A 17,878-nucleotide genomic window follows, 5' to 3' on the forward strand; every position below is an offset into this window, starting at 1 on the left:
GTTTTGATTCTAAGTATTCAGTGTGCACATTTTTGTTATAATGTAGCAAAGTGAATCCAAATTACTATGAATAGTGTCTCGAATGGCATTAAAAGAAATACCAAATGCTACAAAGTTTGTCCAATTCAAATGTAATATTAAGTTATTTTACATCTCAAAGCATATCCCCAACCATTCTTGGTGTGAGCTCTATCTTGCATGAGAGGATATTATACCACCTAGATCTACCAAAGATTAGATTAAAAAACCTATTGCATGAAATCAACTTGCCCCACTATCAACTAAAATATGTCTAGCACTAATCTCATCAAACTCCTCAACTCTAGAAGCAATTCCTATTTCTACTTCTTCAAGAAGGTCAATGCATGGCCTTTTGACTTTTTAATTCTAGGTTTGTTGTTCTCCCAAAACTTCCAAAACAAGACTTTTACATTAGATGTATGGTCTTTTGACCTCTTCAATTCTATGTTTATTACTCTTCCAAAACTCCCAAAACAAGACTTTTACATTAGATTGGATTAGTGCAAGCAACTATGTTCCTTTGAATTTTTTAAAGATACTCCTTAATGCATGAAGCCTCACCTTTCAAATCATATGCCCATATAGAACACCCATTTGAATATTTCAAGTTTTATCGCTTGCTTTATGCTACATTATACTTTTTTTTATGTATCATGTAATATTTATATCTCACTTCTTCTAGAGTAGTTAAAATTTTCTTCTACGTTCCTTCCTCATTTCAAAGTCGACAAACCTATCTCCAAAGTTTAATAGAACATACAAGACTACTTGAAGAATAAATTAATCAAGTAGAGGTACTACATTTCATCCCATCCCAAACAAGTCTATGTGAAGGATAAATTCATCAAGTAAGGCTTCTAATATCCTAAAAGTCTCGTTGACTCATTATCATTGTCATTTGCTTATTTGGTAATTATTACTGCTATTTTAATATTTTAATTTCAAATAAATTAATTTTGAAAAAATATTTTAATATCTTAAGGTTAAAATACACTCTTTAAAATAAGATTATTTTTATCTGTTAATTTTTAACTAATTACACTAATTAAAATTATTGCTATGGCTTAAAAATCTCATAAATTGATTAAATTAATATATATTCTCTCTTTTTTTACCCTTGTCCTTACAATTTCTCAACTCAAAGACTAATGAGACAAGATTGGGTATTGTTCAACCCTAAAATTTATAAGGAAATGGAATAATTGTTAATACAAAAGAATGATTGTTCTAATCCTTTTCTTAATGCTATATGATAATGGATGTTTGATAGCATATCCTATATTATACCCTATATGTTTAAGCATCACCATATAATAGCCACATGTTTTCTATATTATATCGATCCCATATTATGCACTATACAACCTAGGTTACCATCGGTAGGTTCTTTCAAAAAAACATGATATTTTACACCACTCATATTCAAGCCTCAAGGTAGCTAATGAAGAAGTCCTCTTGGCATCCACGAGACAATCTACGATTAGCAAATTCCCTATCAATTGGAAGTTTGGGTCATGTTAGAATGTTTTCTTGGAACGTAAAATAACGAGTTCACCCCCATTTGATTAAGATGGCAAGACTTGACTAGGCCTCTGTTGTTGATGGGCTAAAGCTCATAAGCAACACCCTAAAATCATGCTATTTAGTCTGAAGAATTTTCATGTGTGCTTAAACGATACCATGATATATATAGGCCACAATTTCAATTTCTTTACTGATCTGATAACCCTTTCCTGACATGGACTGACAACATGCCGAGCGTCTACAAATAAGATACGTCTTTGCTTATCAAGGATCATGCAAGGACAATTCCCGTAAAGCGCACAACTTGGCCAATCGAAAATGATGGTGCATTGGCTCAATACAATCCATCCCTTTTCATCCGACGAATGTCTTCCACTTGCAGCTGCGCAATTTCCAATGGCTCCTTGAGACCCGAATTTCCAATGCAATGCAAGTCTTCTCCACAGACGATCCGGCTCCATCGCTGCTGCCATCTCTTCAATCACACCGCCTATACTTGGTAGTCGTGTGACTTGTACGTTCAATGCTTTGTAATAAACATACTTACCGATTAGAGAGAGAGAGAGAGAGAGAGAGAGAGATCAGGAAATTACAATAGCCATCACCGTTTGAGGCAAGAACAATTTTACAGCTTCTCTCGATCTCCAGGACCCTCATTTCAACAGCAGAAGATGAGTTGGATGACCAGAATTGATTCCCGTGGCGTTGAGCCTTTGGTGACACTCTATTGGCCCTTGTACCATAGATGGGACTTTTTTTAGGATCGAGATCTTCTAGCACAACACTAAACATCGAGGACTGTCGAAAGGAGCCAGGTAGGATCTTTTTTTCAAACAGGGAATGACATTCTTGCATTGGTTTGATTCATCTTATTTAGACACTGATCAAGTTAGATATTCAACAACTACCACTATTCAGACATCAGTACAATTTCTGAAAGAAATTCCGTGCATCAATGGTTAAACAACTAAGAAAGATGCCTTCCCTACCAGCACTTGCAAAAGCTACAATACCTCTTGATGATCTCATTACATTGCATCTACCAATGATCTACTACAGAAGATAGATCGGGTGAACATATGCCGTCCCAAGAAGATTTGTCAATGTTCCTTTCATCTATCCACCCTTATCACCTAGTGTGTCAGGAGTCCAGAACATGAGCCAGCCTAGCCACTTGGTTTTGGCTCTACAATGTTACACAATACCCTATTGATTGCCCTCTGATCCAGTTAGAAACTCTAATGGCATTGTGCAAATTGAATGCTCAATAACTCATTACGACCCACACCCTTCAATTGAAAATCAAGCACTTCACCTCCCTAAAATGTTCATGCATGGTCCAGGGAAAAAATCATCCTGCAGTCATTTCCTAAATTATGCATGTTGTTACAAGATGTGTACATATGATGCTTGAAGGAGCTCATTAAAAAAGAATGATAACTATTTCTAAACCTCATGTTTGCTGCTTTCCATTTCAGCTTGATTCACAATATCCTGACTTGCTTGTTTAAGTGCTTCCCCTGAGCTAATGCTCTCTTCCATCCTCTCAGCTGACTGCTGATATGAAGCATGAAATCTCACTTCAGTATTTGAGCCTGCTGTTATGTCAATAGTTTTTTCAGAGTTGTCATGAATGGACAGACCAGAAAATACATCGTTGCTGGTGGACATATCATTTTGGTCTCCTGTTTCTGTTCCTCTACTTTCTGTTAATTCTGCTGTTAGATGGTCCATGTCCGTAGGTTTTTCCTTTTGTGGAGAGGCATTTGCAAGTGATTCTTCACCTCGTCCATCAATTGCACCTGCCAAATTACTACTCTTCAAGTTGCCACTGGCATGCTTCACTGGTGTTATACTCTCCACTGCTTTGCAAAGAGCATAATACTTCAAAACTAATTCTTTGTAATCATTGAGAAGCGATTCAATGTCCTCAACCTGCAAATCTCCAACTTTGGCATATAGGAAAGGGAATTCTCTTGCAAGATGACCTGCTTTATCGGCTTCTAGTACAGCACTAGATCCATCAGCCTGCAACTTTGGCAGTGATATACTTGCCGTAGCACCAATTCCTGCAATAGAGCGACTCTGAGAAGGTGGTCCTTGAATTTCTGATGCCCTGTTGGGCTCCACATGGGTCTGCTCTGATGGTAGCTCAGGTGCATGTCCATGCCCATCTAAAGATTCCCTTGCATACTGCATCTTCCTTTCAAACTCCTTTTCATCCATAGATATCGATTTTGCATCTAAATTTGCAATGAATGACTCAGCTGAAACAAGGTTTGTATAAAAATAAGCTGCTTCAGAGACTAGCCTGGAATGATGCCTATACCTCTGAATATACAAGAGGTTCGAATAGAGCTGAGGTGGATTGGCCTGGACAAGAAAAGCATTAATTCATTCCCTCTCTCTCTCTCTCTCTCTCTCTCTCTCTCTCTCTCTCTCTCATCAGCTATGGAATGTTTATTGTTTATTTTCCATTTAGTTAGTCATAGCATTAGATGACAGCTATTTTGGGACTTGGAAAAATTCCCTGAATTTTTAGATGTAACACTTTGGTCTCATAGGCCGATTTGGCCTTTTGTAGGCATTAATATAACTCTCTCTCTCTCTCTCTCTCTCTCTCTCTCTCAGTAAAGGGTGATTATATTAATTACTGAAAAGGTACAAGAGTCATAAATGAACTAAAAGGACAGCAAAGCAATGGAGGAAACTGCCATATGCGGTGAGACCAAATCCTCTTGGGGAAGAAGCTCTGCATGCTGCACAATATCAAGCTGCCAGTGAAGAAGGCCTTTCACTCGAGAAGTATGACTCTGAACACCTGAATGTGAGTCAAAAGTAAAAGCATTACGGATGACCTAGTTATGCCAACAACCCTAGAAGTGCAAAAATTGGAACACTATCTTCATGTGCAGCTGCACAAGATGTGAAAATTTTGCCTTGCCAAAGACCCAATCACATGGACACAAACATTCTCTTTTTCTTGTAATCAAGCGGTTACCCTAGTGGTAAGATACTTATTTTATTAACCCACAAACATGCTCTCTCTCTTTTTTTCGTAAATGCTCTCTCTCTCTCTCTCTCTCTCTCTCTCTCTCTCTCTCTCTCCCCCCCACAATGAGTAATTATATTAATCACAAGAGAAATACATGAGTCATGGCAGAGTAGCAGAAGAAACTGCCATATGCCACACAACTAAATCCTTCCTAGAGAGAAGGCTAGCATGCGAATAAGATCCAACTGCCTATGGAGAAGACCCTTGAGCTGAGTAATATTACTCTAAACCCGCAGGCAAAATCAAAGACGAAGGCATTCCATGTGACCCAATTGTGCCAAAGCCCCAAAATCTAAGAAAATGAAATACAATCTTCATATGTGGCTACAAGGGAGTCGGATATTTTGCCTTACCAAAGATCCAATGTCACAAGGACATGAAATTTTAATGCTTTGCTTAGCATTTGATTAAAAGTTAATCAAATATGCAAATGTGACTCGCACATGTGAGGTACAAGTTAATTATTTCACAAAGCCATTTCCAACCAACAAGAGACCCTCCAAGAGCTGGTGACATGCCCAAAAGAGACCACAACAATAGATGATAACAATTTGAGAGCTGTTTCAGCCAAGGAACATCATATTCAAAGGTATTCCATCAATGGAGACTACATAAATGGCTGTGTATACAAGGTCAACTGTTGATTTCTTCCATTTTCTTGCCATGGAGGTCTGAATTTTCTCTCTTCAGCATTCTCTCTCATTCTTCAACCTATTCTCATCCTTCCTCAGCAATTCCCAGCAAGAGTAGCCATTGGAGGTGAAGATTTTGACTAATCTCTACTATAAATCCTAATTTACAGTAGAAATTCAAATTTAATCTCAAAAAGTATGCTTAAAAATTAAAGGCCTAGAGACTTGAATTTCGATCATTGAAATTGGGGTAATTTCAAGAGATTCAAGTCACCATTCAGCTTGCAAACATTTGGGGTTGAATTTGTCACCCAAGGAGCACGATTGAAGGCCAATCCCTGAGCAAACCAAAGGAAAATTTGGTTGGAAGGCTTGCTGGTCATTTATGAGCAAGAGGCAATTGGGGAGCCAAGGAGATTCAAGGAATGTCATTATATCCCATCCAAACCGCAATTCAAGATAAAGATATACCACAAGAGGCACTAGTTTTAGGGCCAGCAAGCTGTCCATTGTCCAAGATGAAGTGGTAACATTTGCATTTTCAGTTTATGTGAATTTTATGCTTGCTGTAATTGTTGAATAATCAAGTCATTACCACCCACTCCGAGAAGGAAGGTTGGTTTCATGGTTCCATTGGCAAGATGCCGCCATTTCCCTTGACTTGGTGGGCTTGAGACACCTCATTGAAGATCAGAAGCTTTGCTCTAGTGCTGAAATTGTGTTCAGTGTAGCATTTACAGCAAGTATGTCTTATAGTGAGATGGGATCAACTAGTGATGATGCTTCTCACTCTGAAGATCCACATCATAAAGGGGAAAATGCAATGCCTAATCTTGGAATAGGCTTATAGAATGGACAGCAAGGAGAGAATGTGGTCGTTGACCAAAAGCGGGTCCTTTATCATATGCATGCAATGATTGATTCACATGCTAAAGTGATTACTATTCAGCAGAAGGGCAAGGCCCATACCTTGGATGTAAAATTAAAAGAAGATCTGTCCATGTTGTATCAACTAGTGTTATTTCTAAAGTAATTAAAAATTACCTTTCAGTATACTTGGTTTTCATTAAGAATAAGGTTAATAATAAAAAGGTTGGGAACATGTATAAGTTAAAAAATGATCACGTCATTTTTGAAAATGTATGATGATTGCTTTTCTCAATCATTACCGAGGCAACTACCGTCTGAAAGGCCGGAAGATCATGGCATAGATCTTATCCCTAGAAGTAGCCCTCCTAATAAGCCACCCTACAAGGTAAGTGCAGTCCAACAAAAGGAGACAATGAGTCAGGTGAATAAGTTGTTGAAAAAAGGACTGAGTTAGCCCTACTCATCTCCCTTTTGTTCTCCAATGCTTTTGCTTTTTTTAATTTAAAAAAAGATCATGACGTATATGCATTCACTATCTATTGGGATGAGTGCACAGTGGAATGGGAGTCAAAAGTGGAGCAACAGCAGTGTTAAGTATGAGAGAGAGAGAATCCCAAGATGAGTATACCAACTTGTCACGATACACAAAGAATAAAATGTATTTATATGTTAGGGTGCAAATAAGGGTGTTTTCACACCTGTAAGTTTATACACAGAGATTAAGGGACTTTACATCCAAAGGGACTTTACACCCAACAACCTCCCACTTAAAGACCCAAAGTGGTACCTTTAAGCTAGCCAAATCCCACTAATCAAATGCAATGCTCATGATGAGCCTTTGCAAGACTCTTAGTGAAAACATTTGCACGGTTATCTTGGGTTTTGACCTTAGTCAATGTGACAAGACCATCATCCAAGACCTATGGAATGAAGTGGTACCGAAGATCTATGTGTTTGGTACGTACATGAAACATGGCATTCTTAACCAAACATACTACACTCTGGCTATCACAACCAACCACTAGAGTACGTGAAGAGAGACCAAAATCCTTAACAAATGACCAAGCCAAATAGCTTCCTTGGAAGCTTTTGTGGCTGAAATATATTCAGCGCTTGTAGTACTCAGTGCCACAATTTTCTGCAACCTTGAATACCAAGAGATAGCCCCACCAGCCAAAGTAAAGACGTACCCACTGGTAGATTTCCTAGTATCAAGATCTTCTACCATGTCTGAATCACAAAATCCCTACAACTCTAGTATACCCTTTCCATTACACTTCTCTTTTGTACCTTTTAAGTAACTGAAGATACATTTCACTGCTTCCCAATGTGGTTTACTAGGGTTAGACATGAATCTACTAACAACTCCCACTGCATGATCAATGTCAAGGCGAGTTGCAACCATGGCATACATCAAAGATCCACAAGCTGATACGTAAGGTATGCCCTTCATAGCACTGGCAGTTGCATCATCTTTTGGGCAATCAGTTTTGCTAGGCTTTGTATGTGGCAGTAAAGGCATACCAAGAGGCTTAGCATCAGCCATATTAAACCTGTCAAGTACTTTGCTAATGTACTTGTCTTGTGAGAGAAACAACAAGTACTGCGCTCTATCTCTTTTAATGCACGTGCCCAAAATGTGTTCAATTGTCCCCAAATATTTCATTGAGAAGGTTGAACTCAACCACCTTTTATGAGCATTCAAAACACCCTTATGCTTTTGTGCAATCAGCATATCATCCACATATAAGACCAGCACAATAAGGCTTCCATCATCTGCGTTTTTGGTGTATAAGCAATGATTTGTATGACTGAATTTAAATCCATGACTGAGCATAAAAGTATCAAACTTTTTTTACCACTATCTAGGGGCTTGTTTCAGCCCATATAAGCTACGTTTCAGCTTACAAACCAAATGCTCTTTCCCTAGAATAGCAAAACCTTCGAGCTGTTTCATATACAGCTATTCATCCATGTCACCAATCAAAAAAGCAGTCTTCTCATCCAACTCTAAATCCAAGGATGTAGTGAGAGCAAACAAAACACGGAGCATATTCATCTTCATCACTCGTGAAAAAACCTCCTGGAAGTCTATGCCTTCCTTTTGTGTATAGCCCTTAGCAATCAAGCATGCCTTGTACTTGGGCTTCCCATCAATACATTTCACCTTGTAAACCCATTTATTAGGGATAGCTTTTCTATCCTTGGGCAAAGAGTTCATAAGCTTCTGCGTATGAACTGCCTTTATGGGAGTTGTTGAATAAGTCTTTTATGGACCTCTGTGACTTAGGTGACTTGCAAGAATAAGGAGGCTTAGTGGACTTGGGGGACTCAAGAGCTTAAGGCTCTTATTGATCAAGCGTGGATTTCGTGGACTTCAGGACACCCTCAACAGATTCAGCGGCCGTCAGTTCATACTGACGCCGCAGGCGGAAAATTCAATGTGGCTAAGCTTTCTTATTAAGCTTACTATTAAGCTTTTTAACCTTTGAGATAAAGCTTTTAAGCTTTTTAGCTATGGAGCTGAAACCTCTATGGCTGCCTTTTGAGGCGTGTAGACCTTCTTATCCAATGATCTGTATTGTTAAGCAATGGGCCTACATCCTCAAGTATGTGCACACCATCACCTAGTGGCTGATTTTCAGCATTTTCTTACTGCTATAACCTGTTTTCAGCATGTTCTTCTTGCTGTTCTATTCCATCCTGTGCATCTATTTGCTATCCATTATCTTCTGGCTGTAGCACAATAGGTTGCTGCTCATTTTCAGCATCAAAAGGAACACAATCTTCAACTAATGGTTGCTGAATGGCTGGTTATTCATGCTGAAATTTAACCTTCAAGGTCACCACGTGTCACATGTTTCAGCAACTTTGCCTCATTAAATACTACATCTCGACTGCGTACTATCTTCTTGCCCTGAGGAAGTCAAACTCTATAACCCATCTTCTCCTCATCTCCATATCCCATGAAGATGCCCTTAATGGATTTCATGTCTAGTTTAGTGCTCTGATCTATAGGAACATGCACAAAAGCATCACAACCGAAGACACGTAAATGGTCACCAGAAATACATCTGCAACAATCCCAGATCTGCAAATAATCACTAAGACTGCTGCACCATGAATTTCGGTGGTTTTTTATGTGTTAGAAGTGCTTTGGGGCATACATATGTGCCCCAAAGCACTTCTAACACATAAAAAACCACCGAAATTCTCTGTAATTTCTTCAAAATCTCACAAGTGGGAGATAATAAATATGAATTACACTTCCTACTGCACCAAGATTGCATCACAATGTCCCCAAAGTGCATTTCACACATCAATTTTACCAAAATTCACAAATTTCAGCAAAAGCCCCAAAATTTCACTAAGCAAAAGCCAGATACACTCTCTGATCCACATAGCATCGAAGCTCCTCTAAAACTGTATTGTGGTCATCCACGAGGACCACACAAGTGAGACATGCAAGCTCCTTAGAACGTAGCTCTCTATCATCCATGGCTGCTAGAGACTTGTAGGAGGATGTAATAGTGCTGCAAATCGATGGATAGGCTTACGCATCCATGCCCATCTCTTCTCTGCTATGTCAATTGTGTGCACACTATGACTGTAATTAACGTGCAAGCCCAGATCTCCACCAATACTACTCTAAAGAAGTAAATAAGAAGGCCCATGGTGGACCCCTCACAATCACTCATATATAACACCCTATAAAAGGGAGTCACAGCAATCACGATCCCATGGACTCTTTGCCAAAACTACTCATGGAGGCACAAGCCCTGCATGGCTATCACCTCCTCTGTCTCATACTCGTTCCACTCATTCCATAGAGTAGACACCACCGTCGAGCGAACGTAGCGACCGCACCTCATAAAGACGCTCCAACAGCAACCGCATATTAGCAAAGCAAGTTTAGGAAGGCTTCTTCAACTCAAGCATGCTATGCTCGCGATACATCGCAAGCACCTTCATTTTCACCGTAAAGAAGGTGACAACATCAATGCACCACCCTCTTCACCCATTTGAGCTTTCCATTGTTCTCCATGAGCAAGTCCAAACAATGACTTGCACATGGAGTCCACACTATCAAAGGAAACTTGGCCTCAAGCAAACGGCCCATGCGCCGACAATCGGATGCATTGTCAGTAACAACTTGCACCACATTTGACGGGCCCACCTACAACCACATCATACATGGCACAAATTCAAAATTATAATAAGAAAAGCTTTGGGGGAATATAAATTAAAAATTATAACAATGAAAGCAACAACTTTAAAATTTAAAAAGACAATGTATACCTCAATGATAGCTTACCGAATGTGGTGGTAGATGAATGTGCTGGTCGTTTTGCTTCCCCTCTTGCCAATGTCTACAGCCCATAAAAAAATATGTGCTGAGTGGACATGAAACGAGTATGTTGACGATGCCCTGTTTCCTACAGTCTCTCCATCCGTCAATGAAAATGAAGCAACCTTATTTTGTCCATGTGGCTCGAATAGGAGCAAGGGTTTTATCAATCCTCTCCTTCTCTTCATCAATCTTCTTTGTCCTCATATCATTGTATGTAGCACCGCTCCGTCCTTCACATGGGCCCACATTGGCAATGGTCCTCACCAACTTTCTCCATTGCTCATGCTTTAGGACATTAAATGCAAGATTATACTCAATCACCGTGCGTGCAATCTCAATGTCTGCTTATCATTGCCTTTCTCTGAGAAAGGCAACCAATCCAACCATATGAGCAGGAGCTTGAGAGAGAGAGGATTGCCTCTTTGGTGCCACGTGAGCCTCAAATCTTTGCCTTTTGCCAATGCCTGAGCTAGAAGCTGATGTGGAGACAGCACCACCAATGGTGGAGGCCTCATCCACATCAGTTGAAGATACGCCTAAATTTGAGGCTTCCTCAAGAGTAGACATAGGTGTAGGTGCAGTCGCTGATGCGCCACTTTCTCCTCCTCTAGTGGATCCCCCTCTCATCTTAGCGAGAATCTCCTTCACAATAATGTGTTGAGAGATTGCCTTGCATGCAACAACTTGCCCCTCCCCCCCCCCATCTTAAAAAGATGTTGAAGAAGCCAAGTCGCACCGCTTATGTGGCGCTTCCCGCAATACTAGTTGGACTCCTTTATGTCCTTCTCCACATGGATGGCATGCAAGTTGAAGGCCTCATGCTTCTCGCATGTTATGATGCCAAGGCGTCAAGACAAGGCCCGATGGAGAGAAGAGAGTTGAGACTTGTCACTCCGATCGGCAATCACGATGATTCTTGAAGGGGAGGGGATAGGAGGAAGAGGAGAGAGTGAGCGCTTTAGAGGCTTGAAGACCCAAGAGGAATGGGGTGGGGAGATGATGCTTCAAGAGGGAGGGGATAGGGGAAACTTGGAAGAACAATGAAGAGGGAGGGGATGAGGGGAAGAGGAGAGGGAAAGAGGAGATGATGCTTAAAGAGGGAGGGGATGGGAGGTTGATGCTTGAAGACAAGAGGATGGGGATGAGCCGTGAGGAGACTGACACATGAGAGAGTGTGCAAATGAGCCCCAAGTCCACAACCCGTCCCTTTTTGCCAAATGATGCCCCGAGCCCTAGCGAAAATGGAATGAAATTGTGCTGCATAACCAGTTTTTGTCCGCATGATAGGTGCAAAAAATGCGCCGAAAATCACATAGAATTCGTACAGTACCATACGGTACAAACCTGTCCATACATCATACAAAGGCAACTACATATGTGAGCAATTACTTAGTCTAATAACATTTGTTAAATGTGTCACCTTCATCGGTTCTAGTGAGAGCATGGAAACCTTGGATTGGCTGCAAGTTTAAGGGTCAATTTCAGAAAATCTAAACGACTTTGTCTAAATGTGAAGATTTTGTCATTTGTTATGGCCAAATGACATTCCTTATGCATGTGATTTCTAGCCACTTGGGTTACCCTATTGGCTGGAATATTACCCTCAAAACAAACATCAAGCTTGGTACACAATAAACTGTGAGTCAAATGTGACTATTGGACATTACTTACATGGCCATGGCATGTTCACTTGCCAATCATTCAATCCACTATTGTGGCTCATATCTTCTTTTGTTTTAAACTCTCATTATGTGTTCAAAAGCTGAAATTTAATTATTTCATGTCAATGGCCATGGAGTTTCTATAAAACTGAGAGGCATATGAAAAGTCTCAACATTTTGCTATGGACTTCCTAAAAACCACACAGCGGACTGAATGTTCTCAGCATGCATTATCATGTATTGGCACGCAAATTGGCAGCACTCCAGCAATTAACTGAAGAATAGCAACCTTGTTCTAAATGTTAGCTACTTTGTGCACCAACATCCATATGAATGCATTTGATAACTGGATCATTCATGCTAAGGATTGGATTTTGGGGTGTTCCCAAGGGTTTATTTATACATATCCTTTTGCTACCAAACAGGTTGCTAGCTAGAAAGAACCCCTCCCTCATATTAAATGGACTGGTAGGCCTAAAACTGAAGGTGATTCACTTATTAATGAAAGTCTGCATTAAAGCAATGTTTTTAATCCTCTGCCTCTTGCTAAACCAAGAAAGCTAACTTTTCGGCAATGAGAGGTCTTTCTCAAGTGGCTATGCTCTCTCTAGTCAAGGTACTTTTAGGACTTTTCCACATGCTCAACAGATGCATGCTTTGGGTCATCATTACGAACCTATTAAGGCACTCATTACAGCATGATTGAACCTTTTCAGCCAGTTCGCAATTTGAACTGTGAGGATAGGATACATGTGAAGATGTGAAGATTTGCACTGAGAAAACACAAGTGACAATATGTACGAACACGACTAAAACACAATAACTCAAACATTAAAGCAATAAACACAAAACGCAAAAACACAAACACGAATAGAGAAAGAAGAGAACTCTGAAGTGAATGAATCAATGCTGTAAATGATGGAAAGAATGTACAAGATGCTCACTCCACTTGAGAGCTATCCAACAGCCAATGGCTCTCATGGGAGCAAGCTGAGGGAGTTGGAGTAGTCACAGTGTGACATCCACTGGAGATGGATCCCAAGTGTTGTAACCACCAATCGAGCTGAAAGAGTGCTGAATGTAGAAGGGCAGCATGTTGGAACCACTGCCAACCATCCCCTTCTCCATTTCAACCAAGCATCCCATGGAATGGTTGTCTCCTTGTCATGGAAGGGACAATAGATGTCTCCCAGGGGCCCATCTCCTGCTACTATGCCTTGCTAGCAGCAACATACAGTCATAATCCAACAATAACAAAGTAGAAGCAAATATGCAAAAGTGTAGGGACAACTGCCAGAACTACAAGAATCAACCAATGGCATCCAAAGACTGAGGCAAGGCACCTCCACTACAGTCAAACTGCTTATCGGTTTGCAAGACCACAACACACAAATGTCAGCCGATTAAAACACAAGGACCAGGATGGGACACCTCCTCCATGCATGGGGCAGTCACTAAATAAGAGAGAAGTAAAGAGAATGAGAGACACTGATAAAGCTAAGCACCAACAATTAATGCATTGAGACAAAACTATCAAATTCAAGGGTATGTCTATGTAGGCAAAGTGGAAACACCATCCAAGGTCATAGAGAAAACCCTAATAAACTTAGGATAAGGACCCTAATGAGAAAGTGGATCAGGCACCCCAGCCACTTCTTTTGTACTAGGGCCACCTAAGAGGTTCCCTTTTCCATGTTTTAAAACAAGAAATGTGAGATAACGGAAGAAGGAACATGAACACAATGAGAAGGAAAGAGAGATAGCAAGAATAAGAGGGAAGAAATCTGCACTGACTGAAAATGAATGCTGAATACAAAGGGAGGACTGATCGGTCCCTGCACGCAGCCTGAGGCGTCAGGGAGAGCACTAGATCAGGCTGGAAATGATGATGGCAGCAGCAGCAGCAGCACTAGAGACGAAGGAGGATGCCAAAGTCGAAGGAGCAATGTGCAAAAGATGATGGCCAAAGTGAAGAGTGGCCAGCTATAAATAGCGGAGGACCATCAAATCTGGCTGACCTGCAAAAAGTGTCCTAAATCTGGCCAGCCGACTTGCTGCAAATAACCCGGGGGCTGCAATAAATGCAGTCCAACTGCATAGGAAAATCCGACAAATAATGAGGTGGCATTCTGAACAGTCTAGAAGCAAATAGGCACTAGCAAGGGCCTAAAATAGGAGAAATGCATACTAAAAAGAGACACAAGCTTCTTCCAAGCCTTCACAACAGTCTTCAATCTACAAACATACACTAGGACAGAATCATGTGATCTCATAAACAGAAAGAATCTAGCTCAAGAGTTGAGCCAATCCCATGAGGTAGCAAGATCCATCAAACAACAAGATTCTCCACAGGACGAGGTATGGGATGAGAAACAAACTCGCAAAGGTCGAAGGTATTGAGGATACACTCCACCTTGCATGACCACAAAGAATAGTTGGAACCATCTAAGCAGTCCACCTCGAGCAAGGAAAAAAGCACAGGCACCTATACAGAGGATGACATGAGGGCATCTTAAGACCAAGGTGTCGGGTCTTATGAGAAACATGAAGGGAGGAAATAGAGAGGGTTCCTGTACAAATGGGCTTGGTGGCCTTCATTCTTCTTGATCTTCGCGCAAACTAGCACAATAATCTCTTGGTCTCTCAAAGGAATGATGAGAGACCTCATCCTCTCAACCATCAAAGCCAAAAAAATGATGATGAGACATCTTCAAATCCTACAAGCACCCAAAAAAGCTACATTGTGCTACAACAACACAAAAACAAAAGGGAATCAACTACAGTTGAGGTGTAGATGTGCCACCTGCACAATAAATATTGTCACCTACACCTAGATGATGTCGCCTACAATCAAAGACTGTCGCTTAGCAAGAACTCTCGACTAAAAGTAGCAAACCTTGTGTTTTGACAAGCAAATGCTATCGCCTTGTGGAATCAGTTGTCCCTTGGACAGACGATGCTATCGCCTACTGCCAGATGTAGTCACATGCACCAGGGAAGGTTGTGTTTGCAGCAAAGGCAAGGTTTTGTACCTACGTTTTGGGGCTAGGTGGTGTCCTCGTCAGATAGACTGCACTGTGTCCTCTCTTGGGTGATGATACCATGTGGAGTCTGCAATGGAAGAAGGAACATGAACACAATGGCTTGTGAGAAGGAAAGAGAGAGACAACAAGAATAAGAGGGAAGAAGTCCGCACTGACTGAAAATGAATGCTGAATACAAAGGGAGAATTGATCAATCCTTGCACACAACCCAAGGCGTCAATGTGGGTGCCAAATCAAGCTGGAAATGATGACGATAGCAATAGCAGCACTAGCAACTAAGGAGGGTGCCAAAGTCAGAGGAGCAACCTGCAAAAGATGATGACCAAAGTGAAAAGTGGCCAGCTATAAATAGCCGAGGACCACCAAATCTGGCCGACCTGCAAAAAGGGGCCGAAATCTAGCCGACCTCCTGCAAATTACTCAAGGGGTGCCATAAATGCAATCCGACTGCATAGGTAAATCCAACAAATAATGAGGTGGCATCTTGAACAGTCTAGAAGCAGGTAGGCACTGACACGAGGTGTAAACCGACTAACAAACATAGAAAAAGGGCCTTAAACAGGAGAAAGGCATACTAAAATGCCAAAGCTCCCATGTCTCCGTCAGACTCTGACAAAAGCTCACAACCAGGAGATGACAGACTGTACATGACTAAAATAAGCATGCTAACAATATCATATCAAAAGTTATTTTAAAATTGAAAATACTGAGCTTGGCAGCTTTACTTTGGATCAGCATTGAACAAAGGCAGACTAGCAGCATTTTTTGTCTCAAAGAAAACATGTGATATCATATCATCCTAATGAACAACCACCAAAGCCAGATTATAGCCTGCATTGTTTATCTAACTCTCCTATTTGTTGACACCTGTTGTGGATGAGAAAAAATTAAAAAGAAACCAGAATTTGCATAAGTCATTACAGCTGCAGCTTCACATGAATACTAATCACAGCAAGAAACAGCATTATGCCTGCTCACCTTTAATGTGATGTAAATAAGCACTGGTAAGAACTCATCAGCACCAGGAGGATTTTCATTTGTTGCCATGAAAACATTGCGTATAACCTTGCTACAATTCAGTATACTGACAAGTTTATCCCGGGGTGCTTTGTACGTGTTTATGTTCTGAAGTTCTTTTTGAGCCAACTTGGTCCCCAAGAAAACAATGAAAAAACATCAGTTATAATCTCTCTCTCTCTCTCTCTCTCTCTCTCTCTCTCTCTCTCTCTCTCTCATATATATATATATATATATATATATATATATATATATATATATATATATATATATATATATGTGTGTGTGTGTGTGTGTGTGTGTGTGTGTGTGTGTGTGTGTGAAGAACTCTCCTTTTTTTAACATAATCATGATCTCTCTCTCTTTTCTTTTCGTAAAAGGTAATTATGATCTCTCTCTCTATCTATATGCCACATCGATTGAGAGTTCTTATTGGACAGCTCAGGGTATCATCACATCAACTTATGATTGAGAGTGGCAGAGCCAATGGCATCCCACAGGAGGAGAGGATATGCCCCCTTTGCAGATCAGAGGTGGAGAGTGAGGAGCATTTTGTTCTCAGATGCCCGGCATACTCAGAGTTGAGATCTAGATACACATTGAGCAGCTCACTTCAGGGATGTATGACTGATATGGATCAGAGATCATTTGGCCGTTTTCTGGGAGAGGCATGGCACATCAGAGAGCAGAGCACACAGCGGGTCCCAGTCAGAGAGGGGCCCACCCAGACGACTATTACACAGTTCTTTCAGACAGACAGAGTGAGAGCTACTGTACCAGCCTCCAGCCAGACCTCCGGGCTCACACTAAAAAGGATTAAGAGTGTTGAGAGGATTTAGCCGCATGAGCCTAGGCCTTTGCTATCGATGTCTCCAATACACCATCTTCAAAGAAGTCTCCTAGCACCACAAAGGGATTGGGCCTTGTTGGGTTTAACTTGTTACAAACACGGATCTAGAGCATAGCAGAAGTTATGGAGGATGAAAGATGTGAAGTCAAGAATCATGTTAACATAGACAAAGAGAGACCAATTGTTGCACAAGTGAATTAGGTTCCAAGATAGATTAGCTTGGACTCATAAAGACAATCTTGTGTAATGAGCTGACACTGACAAGGCACTAATTGAAAGTACAAAGCATCATGATATTGTATTCATTCCATTGTCAAGTACAATGCTTTATAGAAGTTGAGTAGTTCCACTCTCCTCAGTATGCATATGGGATTCACGTCATCTCTTCCTGGAGCATACATCATTTGTCTATCTCTCAACACCCCCCCCCCTACATTATAACATGGCCCAGGAGACTAGCACATAGGCAGCCTAGTCAAGTCAAAGCTTGAAACTTTACATCTTTGGCAAGGGTTTTTTAAAAGGCAAATCCACTAAGGGAAACATAGAGATCCACTATGGGAATAAATTCCTTAGAACAATCTGTCAGAGTTGTTGATGGTAGCGGAAGCATCTTCTTCTTCTTCTTCATTCATGAATTGATTCTGGTGGTGATCATTCTATATCTCCTATGCTCTTTTCTTGTGAAAACATTCACTGGCTATATGGCCAGTCTTACCACAATAATGACATGTCATCCGACTTTTGTTGTCGGTGTTGAATCCTCGATCTCTTCCTTTGGATCCAGCAGCTCCTTGTTAAACTGTCATTTCTTGGACAGTCGTTGGAGAGCACAGTACGGCAGTGCCATGTC

General features: G+C 40.8%; 1 protein-coding gene across 2 annotated transcripts in view; it reads right to left on the minus strand.

The window, feature by feature from the left end:
• Positions 1 to 2,488: 2,488 nt before the first annotated feature.
• The window catches only part of LOC148034997 (vacuolar protein sorting-associated protein 9A-like), a 96,921-nt gene continuing 81,531 nt past the window's right edge, over positions 2,489 to 17,878 (minus strand). The window contains exons 3-4 of one of the 2 annotated variants that reach the window (XM_087679911.1): positions 16,137 to 16,304; positions 2,489 to 3,918 (exon numbers count right to left, since the gene is read on the minus strand). In XM_087679911.1, coding sequence (XP_087536037.1) covers positions 2,992 to 3,918; positions 16,137 to 16,304 — 1,095 coding nt within the window. In that variant the 3' untranslated portion in view covers positions 2,489 to 2,991. The remainder of the gene's footprint in view (positions 3,919 to 16,136; positions 16,305 to 17,878) is intronic. The other variant, XM_087679909.1, reaches the window with a different exon arrangement.

Source organism: Lygodium microphyllum, chromosome 6 (genome assembly GCF_053477565.2).
Source record: "Lygodium microphyllum isolate KBCC chromosome 6, Lygodium_microphyllum_v1.1.10, whole genome shotgun sequence".
Lineage (NCBI taxonomy): Eukaryota > Viridiplantae > Streptophyta > Polypodiopsida > Schizaeales > Lygodiaceae > Lygodium > Lygodium microphyllum.